The sequence below is a fragment of the Tursiops truncatus genome, chromosome 12, assembly GCF_011762595.2.
Source record: "Tursiops truncatus isolate mTurTru1 chromosome 12, mTurTru1.mat.Y, whole genome shotgun sequence".
NCBI lineage: Eukaryota > Metazoa > Chordata > Mammalia > Artiodactyla > Delphinidae > Tursiops > Tursiops truncatus.
Window position 1 is genome coordinate 15,261,929 of NC_047045.1, and position 13,513 is coordinate 15,275,441.

The 13,513-nt window shown below is 44.1% G+C and overlaps 1 protein-coding gene across 9 annotated transcripts in view; it reads left to right on the forward strand.

Moving 5' to 3' along the window:
* The first annotated feature begins 882 nt into the window (after positions 1-882).
* Positions 883-13,513, forward strand: part of BCKDHB (branched chain keto acid dehydrogenase E1 subunit beta) — a 284,540-nt gene continuing 271,909 nt past the window's right edge. For 2 of the 9 annotated variants that reach the window (XM_073789379.1, XM_073789380.1), the window contains exons 1-2: positions 885-1,123; positions 12,642-12,719. In XM_073789379.1, the coding sequence (XP_073645480.1) occupies positions 928-1,123; positions 12,642-12,719 (274 nt within the window). In that variant the 5' untranslated portion in view covers positions 885-927. Of the gene's footprint in view, positions 1,124-12,641; positions 12,720-13,513 lie in introns of all 9 variants that reach the window. The other 7 variants (XM_073789378.1, XM_019929353.3, XM_073789381.1 and 4 more) reach the window with 6 other exon arrangements.

The window sequence follows — 13,513 nt, forward strand, 5'->3', positions numbered from 1 at the left end:
GGAGACAATCTTTCCCCCTCTTCCTTCTTCATATTGCTTTGGGCCTGTATTTTCCTACCTTCATCTGATGGAAACACTTTCACTCTTGTTTCTATCATATTTTGCTATAATTTGTAAATTCATGGACAGAGTAGGTATCCTTTTAAACATCTGAATTTTTAAAAGGAAAATTTACAAAGTTGATTATTTTAAACGTGAATTAATGAATTCTCAAATTCTCCAGGTTTCTAAGCTAATCAGCTATTTTCACTGTACCTGGGCAAAACTGCATCCGAATTCGTATTAAGTGGATTTGCAGGATGAAATCTAAATTTACCTCTTTCACTCTCATTTAAATCCAGAAAAACAAAATCAATAAAAATCTATACAAAATTATTAAATACTCAGGGAGGGTTTGACTAAAGAGCGCAGGTTTAGAGCAGCGATTCCCGCAGTGTTCTGAAACTCAAAGCCAGTAACCAATGCCAATCGGTAACCCTTTCCATCCCTTACTTACATGATAATAAAGGTAAAGAGCAGAAGAGGATAAAAAAGGGTTACATTTCAAAAGAAAATATAAATCTTAAAATGGAAAAGCCATCGGAACCTCACAACGCAGATTACGTTGGAAAAGAACAAACCCAGGTAGAGCGTGGAACTTTGCAGAACCGCGTTCTGCTCCCGGACCCTGGCAGCTGACACTGGGAGGACTCCGCCTCCAGGAACAATCTCATTGGAGCGCACCTGCCCCTTTTCCGCATGCGCACAACGGGCAAACACTGCTGGCTCTTCTCGTCGCCTTTCCCACCCCCGAATTCCGAGCTCCGATTGGTTCGCTTCACGGGGCCGCCCCTTCGGTCCACCCAGTGTGGAAGCCGCCTCGGCGCTCCGCCCTCCCTGCCGGCAGCGGGCCGCGGCGCAGCCTGCAAACCCCGGCGGCGTGTGGGGATGGCGGCGACGGCGGTGACGGTTGGCAGGCTGCTGCGGCTCCGCGCGGCCGGGGCCGAGGGACACTGGCGTCGGCTGCGTGGCGCGGGGCTGCTGCGGGGCTTCCTGCAGCCCGCCTCGGCCGACGGGGATGCGGCCCAGAGGCGGCAGGTGGCTCACTTCACTTTCCAGCCTGACCCGGAGCCACTGGAGTACGGTGAGCTAGCGGCTGCCCTGTCCGCTCCCGCGCAACCCAGACTCCCAGGCCCGCGGGAGGTCATAACGGGTGCCGCCCTGCCTGTTCTGGGCGGGGTCCGTCGGGCTGACCTCCTTGCATCCTGGCATAATCCCTGCCCTGCCCTCCGGAGCCTTGTTCTACCTTAGGGTCTGACTGTGATTTCCTCCTTGCTACATTTTTGTGACTACTCAACCCTCGAGAGGCAGCCCCTCGGCACCCTCGAGATGGGTGACAAGGCACACCAGGTGTGCAAGGGCCTGGGGGTGGAGGGGTGGTGCCAGGGACAGCCTCCCTTTCTCCGTTCTCTATCCTTGCTTTCCCAAGTGCCCCCCGACCCCCAGAGTTGCCCCAGCTTGCCCATTGCTGGGCCACAAAGTACAGGCATCGGTATGTTAAAAAAATAAATAAATAAAGCGCCCCTCCCCTTTTTTTTGCTTTAGTAGGTAAGAGAAAACGGAGGGACTAAAGTAACTGAATTGATTTCCCCAAGGTCACAGAAAACATCCAGCTTCCTATCTGAGCCTAGTACTAAGCTTGTGCTGGGCTAGGCTGCCACTTAGCCAAGGAGGGGTAAGCGATGTAGGTGACGATGTAGGTGATGGGCAGAGGAAGCCTTCAAGTGCTTCCAACGGCAGCAGACACGTAGCACCTCTCACGCTTCACGGTATGACAGTTGCATAACATTTACGGTTTCTTCTGCGAGTTTTCTGTAATCTCCAACAGATCCAGTGTCTGTCATCAGAACATTGGAAACAATGAGAAAACAGCTACCTTTTCCTTGGCTAATAACTTCTCACATGCTAGAGTTGACATTTTGGGAAGTGTGCCAGTATTTGCTTGTGAGTAATAAAAATGAACATTTATTGAGCACTTACCACAGGCAGGCATGGGCTGAGAAGTTTACATTCATCCTCTCATTTGATGCTTAGGACAACCTTAAGAGGTAGGTAATGTTGTTATTCCCAGTTAAGTGAAATGAGGCCTTGAGATGGTTTGTCCTGGATTACACAGATAAGTTAGTGGTAGCATCAGCTTTGGAATCAAATTGTTCAGATTCCAGAGCTTCCATTCTAAACGATGTGCTAAACTGCATGTGGAAACTATTTACTAAGAGGTGTTCCGGTTCTGTGAAATAGTAGACACCATAAAGGCGAATAGCGACTTTTTCTATTCAACAAGATGGACCTCGAATTCTGTCTTCAAAGCAAAGAAACTTTAGCCCGATACTTGAGAAATAGAGCATCGGTCTTCTTAACCTCCTTCCATAATTACGAAATTACTAAAACTTGAGTAAAATGATAATAAAATGTTTGTTCTTATTATAACAATAATAAAAGCATATCACAGATATTTTGGATAATAGAAAAGAGCAAAAAAAGAAAGTAATCTCACCACCCACCACTGTAAATATTGCTAATATTTTGGGGTGTATCCTTTAAGTATTTCCTTTCAGTTTAGTGGAATTAATGTATTCCACTAATAAAATGAGTGGAATAAAAGTTTCCCCTAATTGTAGTTTTAATACAGATACAATTTGCATTATTTAATCAGAAGCATTTTCCCATATTGTTATATAGTTTTTATAACCTTCTTTGGAAGAAGACATGTTCTGGGAATTCCCTGGGCGGTCCAGTGGTTAGGACTCCGTGTTTTCACTGCCGAGTGCCCAGGTTCTATCCCTGGTTGGGAGACTAAGATCCCACAAGCCATGTGGCATGGCCAAAAAAAAAAAAAAAAGACGTGTTCCGTCGAGCAGAAACACTGTATAATTCAGTGGTTAAAATCTTGGCTCTAAAATCAGATTAGGTTAGGTTCCATCTTCACACTGTTACCTATAACTTTAAACTCATCACTTAGCCTCCATGAACCTCAATTTCTTTATAAGGAGTTAATAATATCTAATTTGGAAGGTTGTTATGAGGACTAAATAAGGATAACGTGCATAATGTACTTAACACAGTCTCTGACTACTAAGAAGCACTCGGTAAGTAAATGGAAACTTTTAATAATTACCTTTATGCTTTTGTTGTTACAGTTTTGCTGTGTTGTAAATAATGCAGATAGAAACATTTCAGGTATCTTTTACTGTATCTGAGATTATTTCTTTAGGATAAAGTCCCAGGGATGAGATTTCTGATTCGAAGATATGAACACTTTAATGGATTTTTAATGCATAGTTCAAATTACCAGTTCATACTTCTATTTGAGGTGTGAGAGTGTGAGTACTGGGTGTCATGCTAAAATCACAGGTGTACTGTGATACTGTGATTTGTAGTAAGAAATACATATTTGGTCTTTGTTCTGTTCCTGGCACAGAACTCTTGAAAATTCCCATGATGAGAGCAATAAAGGTGTCTTTAGTTATGTTACTGTTGACTTTTGGTAAAGCCCCTAAGTCACCTAAGGACGGGGGCTGGTGACCCATGTGCTTAGAGGTTTGGAACTTTCAGTCCCACCCTTCTGACCTCTGGGGAGGGTAGGGGGACCTCCAGGTCAGTGGATTGCCAATGGCCAATGATTTAATCAATCATGCCTAGGGAAGTCTCCCTAAAACTTCAAAGGACAGGGTTCAGATGGCTTCAGAGAGGGAAATCCCTGGTGGTCCCATGGCTAGGACTCTTGCTTTCACGGCCAGGGGCCTGGGTTTGATCCCTGGTTGGGGAACTAAGATCCCACAAGCCGCGCAGTGTGGCCAAAAACAATAAAAATTAAAAATTAACCCTCCCCCCTCCCCAAACAGCTTCTGAGAGAGTGGCATTCTCAGAGAGCAGGGAAGCGCCTCACCTTCTCCCACACACCTTGCTCTGTGCAGCTCTTCCATCTGGCTGCTCCTGAGTTATATATAGTTTATTATAGTTATGATAAACCAGCGATCTAGTAAGTAAAATGTTTCTGGGTTCTGTGCACTGCTCTAGCAAATTAATCAAACCCAAGGAGGAGCTGTGGGAACCTCCCATCTTAAGCTGGTCAGTCAGAAGCACAGGTGACAACCTCACTTGGTGTTGGCATCTGAATTGGGGGAGGGGCGGTCTTGTAGGGCTGAGCCCTTAATCTGTAGGAGTTGAGATGCATTATAGGACACCCAGCTGGTGTTGCAGACTTGCTTGGTGATGTGTTAAAAAGACACATGCCCTTTGGAATTGGTGTCAGAATCGTATGTGCTCATGCGTGTGAGTGTGTCTGCAGCGCGCGCTCACACACACACTTGGGTATTTTGTGTATTTTAAAAATTGTACACGGAGTTATTTCTTCTCTCAGTGCTAATACTGTCTGCCATTCTTGAGCAGCTGCTCTGTTCCAGGTGTTGTGGTAGACATCAGTCTGTAATTCTCACAGTAACCTTGTGAGCTGGAGAATATTATGCTCATTTTACAGATGAGAAAATTGAGGCGTAGAGATGTTGGTGGCCTGCCCGAGTCTGATAAGCAGCACAAGAATTTGAACCCAGATGTGTCTAATGCCAAAGTCTCCCACATGTACTGTTGTACCTACTAATGAAGATACCTATTCTCTCTCTGCCTTTCTATGTTACTGTCTCTCTGCCTTTCATGCGTGCTACAGATAACTTTTATTCTTTTATTTTGGTTATTTTGACATGTGAAAGGGACTCCTTAAATAGAGTGGTGGTCATGGTCACCTCTGAGAAGGTGACATTTAAGCTGCACAGTGAGGATTGATAAAGGAATCACCTCTGCAAGGACCAGAGTGGAAGCTTGTTTTCCAGGAAGAAACAAGGACAAGCAAGGGTGAAGGCCCTGAGGTGGGGTGAGATGTGCTGTAGGAGTCGAGAAGGCCACTGTGGTCGGGGATGTCCTGTGTAGGGGACAGTAGGCAGCTTTCAAAGATCAACGGCATAATGAAGAATCTTTGTACTATGGGATGACGGCCTTCTTGCCGGTATTAGAATTTTTAGGGTTGGGAACAGTGTGAGCAAAGAGAGGTTAGAAAGCATGGAGTTTATGTGAGGAACAGGAAGTAGTGAGTTTATTTGGAGGAGAACGAAAATGGGTGGGAAACAAGTTAGGAAAAGTAAATGGAGGCCTCTAAAGCTGGAATAAAGTTTGGGGAGAAGAAAAGGTTGAATATCTCTAACGTGCCTTTCACTGCGCCCGTGCATTACGTATAGATTCAAATGTGGTTCTGTGGGCGGTGGAGGGCCATTGAGTGTTTTTAGGCAAGAAGGTGACCTGAGATGTCCTTGTGTTATATCACTGGGCAAGTTTATAGAATGGATTGGTGAAGGGAAGGTAAAGAGGCAGAGAGATGCGTCAGAGAGATATTGTAATTGTCCACATGAGAAGCTTGAACTTGGTGAGTGTCAGTGGAAATGGTGGCATGTTTGGGAGGCTCTGGCACCGTTTTGCCTGCGGGGGCTCAGTCAGGGGAAGGTGTATCGAAGGTGACTTGACATTTTCAACCTGGGAGGCTGAAAGGATGGTCAAGTGGTGGTCGCACTGATAGAAATGAGGGATGGCAGAGGAGAAGCACGTTTTCAGAGAGGGAGAGGGTGACTTAAATTTTGGATGTGTTGAGATGTCTTAGTCCTTTTGGGCTGCTGTAACAAAAATGCCAATAGGGCTTCCCTGGTGGCGCAGTGGTTAAGAATCTGCCTGCCAATGCAGGGGACACGGGTTTGAGCCCTGGTCTGGGAAGGTCCCACATGCTGCGGAGCAACTAAGCCCGTGAGCCACAACTACTGAGCCTGCGCGTCTAGACCCTGTGCTCCACAACAATAGAAGCCACAACAATGAGAAGCCCGCGCACCGCGATGAAGAGTAGCCCCCGCTTGCCGCAACTAGAGAAAGCCTGTGCACAGAAACGAAGATCCAACACGGCCAAAAATAAATAAATAAATTTATTAAAAAAAAATGCCAATAGACTGGGTGGCTTATAAACAACAGAAATTTATTTCTTATAGTTCTGGAAGTCCAAGGTCACAGCACTGGCAGATGATTCAGTGTCTGGTGAGGGTCTGCTTCTTGGTTCTTAACCATCTTCTCACTGTGTCCTCACATAGTGGAAGGGGTGAGAGAGCTTTCTGGGGTCTCTTTTGTAAGTGCACTAATCCTATTCATGAGGGCTCCACCCTCATGACATACTCACCTCCCAAAGGCCCCACATCCAAATATCATCACATTGGGAATTAAGTTTCAACATCTGCCTTTGGGGGGACACAAACATTCAGTCTCTAGCATTGGCAGTGTTGACGGAATAGAACACTCTGAGTGAGGTAAGGTGGTGTGAGTTCTGATCTGGCACCAAAACAACTACGTCACAGGTAGAAACCCTTGGGGCCAGAGAATTCTCTCCAGGTCTCTTTTCCTCATCTTTTTTAGAATTGCCCTCAGTGAATGTCCTTCCTCTTTTCTCCTCTTACTCTGTGTTTCCTGTGCTGACTGACTTTATCATTGCTCATCCAAACCTCTCGTGGTACCCCACAGAATGAAGATAACGATGAGAGCGGACACTTGGATCCGTGCTCACCGTGTGCCAGGTGCTATTCTGGGTGCCTTGCGTGTATCGATTCATTTAATCCTCAAGTAACAGTGCTGTGATAGAGAATTTGAGCCGCACTTTACAACGTAGCATTGTGACATTGGCCATGTGTGTTAGTCTTCATAAGCTTTGTTTTCCTCATTTGCACTGCCTCAGAGGGTCGCTGGGGGCACTCAATAAGATAATCCATACAATTACTGGTGCCTGACACGCATTGTGCTGGAAAGGTCTCCCTAATTAGGGGAGAGGGAAGGTAACCGGTGCAGAGTAGATGCTCCCTAAATATTGGGACATTTGATAGTAGTTATCTCACTGAATTCTCACAATAGCCCAATGGAAGTAGGATTTAGGGGATTAGATACATAGAATGGATGAAAGGAGGACATTCAAGGATGCCTCCTTGGTTTCTGGCTTGGGCACCTGGGTGCCATCTAGTGCGGTTTTTAAAGTGGAAAGACTGGTTTTGGGAGTGGACATCAAGAGTTCAGTTCTGTGCTGGTTGAGTTAGAAAAGCCCAAGACACCCAAGTGGAGAACTGACAGCTGTTGGATATAAAAGCCAAGAGCAAAAAAAAAAAAAAAAAAAAAAAAAAAAAAAGCCAAGAGCACAGAGGAGAGGTCTGGATTGGAGAGACCCATTTGTGAGTACCCAGCAATATAGATGGATTTAAGAATCATAGAGACTGGGTAGATTAGGGCCAGCAAAGGTAAGGGAAGCGCCGCAGGTTGTCCTACCATGGGCGTCATGCCTTGGCAGATGTTAGCATGAGCCCACCTCACCCCCAACTGTTAATTTCTTCCTTTTCGTGGATATGCAGTAACACGGGCACCTTCAAAAGGCATTTGCGTTTGGAGACCCTTCATTTACATTTCAATATAAAATGTTCTGTCCCTGTTACTTGGATTCTCCCCGAAACTTACTTTATGGGGTAGAGGTCGGGACACCCTTTAATAGGGGTTAGAATGGGGTAGAGGTATATACGTGGCTCCTAGCAAAAGATTCCTGGAGAGTAGGGTATCCGGAGGGGTGGAAGAGGTTTTGCTGGGGGAAAGCAGGTAGCTTCTTAGGCATCCTCCCATTTTACAGTGTGGTTCATGCCAGATTATGCCATGGAAATCACGCATGCGTCGTGCTTCAACAGGCATGTACTGCCTGTCATGTATGTGTCAGGCAGTGTGCTCAACGCGGGGGTTTCTAAGAGGCACACAACGAGGAGGGGCTGTGATACACAGGTCTCCACCAGGGACCAGGCAGCCCAGAGCAGAACCAGCGCTGGATGTGTTGGTGGAAGCTTCGTTTTCCGAAGTAGACCCCAATCCACGTCTTAGCTGTGTATTTATTTGTATTTGTTCGGGGTCTAAGTGTAGATACACTTACTGTCAGCATGGGCTGCTGTTGACCTGGGTTATTTCTGGACACTGCTCCTGGGGCACCCGTGTGACCCATTAAATCTCAGGTGCTCTAGCTCTGCTGATGGCCTTTCTCTCCCTTCAGTGCTACCCCATGCTGCATATGGAATGGTTACTCAGAATAACTGAGTACTACTCATCAGACTGGTACTGCAGTACTGCCTCTCCCCCACTCCCCTTGGCCTGGAATTTGTCTTTGAATTGTGACACTGGTAGATTTTTTCCTATCCCATTCCTTTGTTTTTAAGTGGTTGATGAACAATTTGCTTTGTCTGTTTTTTAATTTTTTTTTTTTTTTTTTTTTTCGGTACGCGGGCCTCTCACTGCTGTGGCCTCTCCCATTGCGGAGCACAGGCTCCGGACGCGCAGGCTCAGTGGCCATGGCTCACGGGCCCAGCCGCTCCGCGGCATGTGGGATCTTCCTGGACCGGGGCACGAACCCGTGTCCCCTGCATCGGCAGGCGGACTCTCAACCACTGCGCCACCAGGGAAGCCCTGTTTATTAATTTTTAAGAAACAGCCTCATAGGTTTATTTGTTCAGCTGTTCACTCAACAAATATTTATTGAGCACCTATTGCATGTCAGATACTGTTGTAAGGGCTGAGCACATAGCTCTGATCAAAGGCAGTTAAGAACCTCTGCCCCCTTATGTTCTATTGTGTCCCTTACATCCCAGCAACATGCCACTTTGTCTTTGCAGCAATGATGATGACCTGGTTTTTAAAATTAAAATTTATTCTTTTCCATTATGGTTTATTACAGGATATTGGATATTGTTCCCTATGCAATACAGTAGGACCTTGTTGTTTATCTATTCTATATATAGTAGTTTGTATCTGCTGTCTACTCCTAATTTATCCCCCCCTCCACTTTGGTAACCATAAGTTTGTTTTCTTTGTGAGTCTATTTCTGTTTTGTAAATAAGTTCATTTATAGCATATTTTAGATTCCACATATAACTGACAACATGTGATATTTGTCTTTCTCTTTCTGACTGAGTTCACTTAGTATGATAATCTCTAGGTCGATCCATGTTGCTGAAAATGGCATTATTTCATTCTTTTTTATGGCTGAGTACTATTCCATTGTATATATGTACCACATCTTCTTTATCCATTCCTCTGTTGATGGGCATTCAGGTTGCTTCCATGTCTTGGCTGTTGTAAATAGTGCTGCTATGAACATTGGGGTGCCTGTATCTTTTCAGATTAGAGTTTTCTCTGGATGTATGCCCAGGAGTGGGATTGTAGGATCACATGGTAGTTCTATTTTTAGTTTTTTTAAGGAACCACCATACTGTTCTCCATAGTGGCTGCACCAATTTACATTCCCACCAACAGTGTAGGAGGGTTTCCTTTTCTCCACACCCTCTCTAGCACTTATTATTTGTAGACTTTTTAATGATGGCCATTCTGACCGGTGTGAGGTGATACCACATTGTAGTTTTGATTTGCATTTCTCTAATAATTAGCGAAGTTGAGATCTTTTCATGTGCCTACTGGCCAGATGGTGACCCGGTTTTTCACAGTGTTCTACTTAGGACAGTTTTGAGTAAGCAGCTCAGTTCCAACCATAAAACCCCATTTTACCAATGGGTACCCTTTAGCTTGCATCCTTGGCTTGGGAAATTGCACGCTGTGTATATTTATGTTCATTTTGTTATAACTTTTTATCCTGGAAAAGAAGAGTCGTCAGTCTGGCTTTGAAATTTTGCAGCCAGTTATTGATACTGGTAATTGTGTGATTTGGCAACTGGGTTTAATAATTTTGTAGTGGTGTTCATAGGCCTTTTTCTTTTCTCCTTTTTAAGGTCTTACCAGTGGCACAGCTTTGGTTAGACATGCTCCAGGTGTGCTTATCTTATCATGAGGGAACTTTAGGCATACTTTATCAATAGTTTTTGGTGTAACCCCCAGGAAAATAAGTAATTCTAAGGAAAATAAATATTTAAATGATGTTACCTCTGAATAACTTGTGATTTCTTTCAGACCCATCCATAAATCACACTGCAGATTAAAAAAGAATCACAAGTAGATGTTGTTCTACTAAAAATTGTCACTTAAAGCTTTTAAAAGCATCTAGTAGAATAGCAGTTAATCCAAAACCCCAAAATTCTGACTTTGTTTGGGAAAAAAAAAGTATTCAGGAGGGAAAGATTATGTGTTCACGTGGAAATATAACATTTAGATACCCTTACTTGTAAATTATTTTCATACAAGATGAACAAATTCTTTGTGGTTATCAAGCAATACTTTTCAGATTCACTCTGTTTGATTTTTATTATTAAAGTCTTTGCTTTCTCCTTACTGGAAACTTGCCAAGCAGCAGTGAGATGAGATGTCTTAGAGGCGTTCAGTATTAATTCAAACGGTCAGCAGACTTGAAATAAGAACCAGTTTAGACGTTTCGGCAGTTTCATCCTCCCTAGAGTCTTAGCTATGAAAATCCTCATTAGATTTTCCTAGATAAAAATCTTACTTTAGGAAATGTATGAAAGAGGTGAAGGAGTGGGAATGTCACGGTGGTTGGGAAAATAGTTTACCCTAAACGATTATCATCTGATGCTGGGCACCAGTCAACCCTTCTAAGAGTTTTTATAGAATGGAGAAGGATTTAAGGAAAGTATCTATTAAATGGCTTAGCCTTTAAGAAAAATACATTATGAAGTAATTATGGACATGGGGTGTGATGGTGATATGACAGTGATTTCTTGAATAAATTCCTATTCTCTACACCAGAAATAAGAGTAGAACCAGGCTTTATTCTGGGCTCAGAGGGCATCAGGGCAGATCTGACTGGGTATCGCCGAGACCTGTAGCCTGGGTATTAAACAGTGTGGAAGGGATCAGAGACAGGTGGGAGCCCAGAGCTGGACAGAGAATCAGAAGGCGGGGAAGATGGAAGGTTGCAGGTGTCCTAGGTCAGAGCCTGCTGTGGAGCCAGGGCACTCCAGGGATGGGCCTCCAGGAAAAGGATGACTGATCAGTCAGTGTCTCTGGGCTGCAGGGTTGAAGGCAACAGCAGTCATGGTTGTGACCCACCCTGGGAATTAGACCTTGGCTTTTGGGATGCACAGGCCACTGGGGTTCACAGAGGTTAGATGGGCCAGTAGTCAGGGTAGGCAGCAGGTGTTGGAGGGATTTGATATCAGCATGGCTATGGGTTAAGGTGCATGGATCAGGCAGTAACATGAAGACGGGTCCTGTGTATCAGAGAAGGTTCAGGCAGAAGCCTTTTCTGCTCTGAGTAGTGCTTTTGTGGATGATCTGACCCTACAGTTCTGGGACGATTGTGGGCACTGGGCAGCACCGAGGCTTAAAGCAAAGCCCTAAAATCATGGTGTTTCTGAATTCCAACGTTTGGAACTTTATCACATAAAGCTTTATACCGCTCAGAATAATGCCAAGGTCCAGATGAAGGCCACATTCACAGACCAGAGTCTGACAATTAATGCTAATATTGATTCAACACTCACTGTCTCACGTACTGTTCTAAGTGCTTTACATGTGTTGTTCCATTTAATCCTCTCAGCAACCCATTTAGGGAGACAGAGACTGGCTCACAGAGATTCTGCTTGAGCAGTAAGAAATAGGAAGGGCCAAGCTGGTGTGCTTAGGCGTGGGGTTGTAGAGTTCCCCACACACCAGCAGCGCTGGGCGCCGCAGCTGTCTTAGCCTTCCTCACTGTTCTGTGGCCCATGACCATTTGTTCTTATTGGCACATTTAGCACATGACATTGGTCACGTGTATTTGTTATGGCTTATGTTCCTAAGATTCATCCAGGGCGTCTTCCCAGACCGCTGCCACTCTGGCTGCTTCCCTTTTCTGACTTTCCATAGCTTTTATTTATTGTCTACACACATTCGTTCAACTTTGTCATGTTCCTTCCTCCTTTTTTTTATACTCGTTTTAAAATTGTTTAATATGTTTAAATTTTGCCTCTTCAACAAGTGTCTTAAAGTTTGTATTGCTTTTGTATCCTCTACAGAGCCTGCATCATTGTAAATAATTCAGTAAATTTGCGTAATATATTCTATACCTTTCTTTCTACCTTGACTTTATTTTTTTTTAATTTTGTTAAATTAAATTAAGTTAAATTTAATTTTTTTGGCTGCACTGGGTCTCGCTGCGTGTGGGCTTTCTCTAGTTACGGCGAGCGGGGTCTACTCTTCGTTGCAGTGCGTGGGCTTCTCATTGCGGCGGCTTCTCTTGTTGGGCAGCATGGGCTCTAGGTGCGCGGGCTTCAGTAATTGCAGCATGCGGGCTCAGTAGTTGCGGCACGTGAGTCCCAGAGCGCGTGGGCTTCAGTAGTTGTGGCACATGGTCTCAGTAGTTGTGGCTCGAGGGCTCTTAGAGTGCAGGCTCAGTAGTTGTGGCACACGGGCTTAGTTGCTCCGCGGCAGGTGGGATCTTCCTGAACCAGGGCTTGAACCTGTGTCCCCTGCATTGGCAGGTGGATTCTTAACCACTGTGCCACTAGGGAAGTCCCATCTACCTTGACTTTAATTAAATTTTAATCAACAGTTAAGAAACTGGTTATTTTTTACATATGTTACAATGCATGAATTTTTTTTTTTTTTAATTTTCACAGGGCAAACTCAGAAAATGAATCTCTTCCAGGCAGTAACAAGTGCCTTAGATAACTCACTGGCCAAAGACCCTACTGCAGGTAAACTTCCTTTGTGCTTGACTGTGGTAGTTGTGTTAATTCAGAATTGAAGATTTGCTAGAAATATTTGTCTGGAGCTCAATGGGTAACATTATATCTACTTGAAATTTTTAAAAGACCTGAACAAATGCTTAAGGCTAAATAATCAAATTATGATATTTAAACACATTTTTTAATCCTCTTATTATGAATTAGTTCGCACTTATATCTGGCATCATTAAGTTAACTTTCTCCCACAGTATGTGCGCTCCTTATATTACATTAATACCTTCTGGGTTTTTTGAATAAGTACTGCTGTTTCTCTAGCATGTAGAAAAAAACGGAAAATACCACTTCGTTCAGCTATCTATTTATAAAATGAAGGTTTGATTCTGTGCTTTCCTCTGGGATACGTTGTCATTCAACTTGTAAGATTTTTTGGGAAATAACTGTACTATTTATAATTAACTTTATCTTATTAAATTAAATTATTGCTATAAAGCCAGTTGTCCCACTGTGTATTTTCTACATTTGACTGACTTGACTTCCTATGTATATTTAGTGTACCTTGGGTTTCTACTTGGGAATCTCTGGTTTTAAGGTCAAGTGAAAACAGGTTCATTTTTAGGAGGAAGTGAGAGCTGGACTAGTGGATGGTTAGACCTTCCTTTGTTTTGACCGAGAATGACTGATGTAGCCCCGTAGAGAAGGGTGAGTTATTTTCCTGAGGTCCACGAAGCCGATGAGGTGCCTTAATGGGACTGGAATTCAGCTTTGTGAATACCCGTTGTTTGGTTCTCTTTGCCTTACTACGA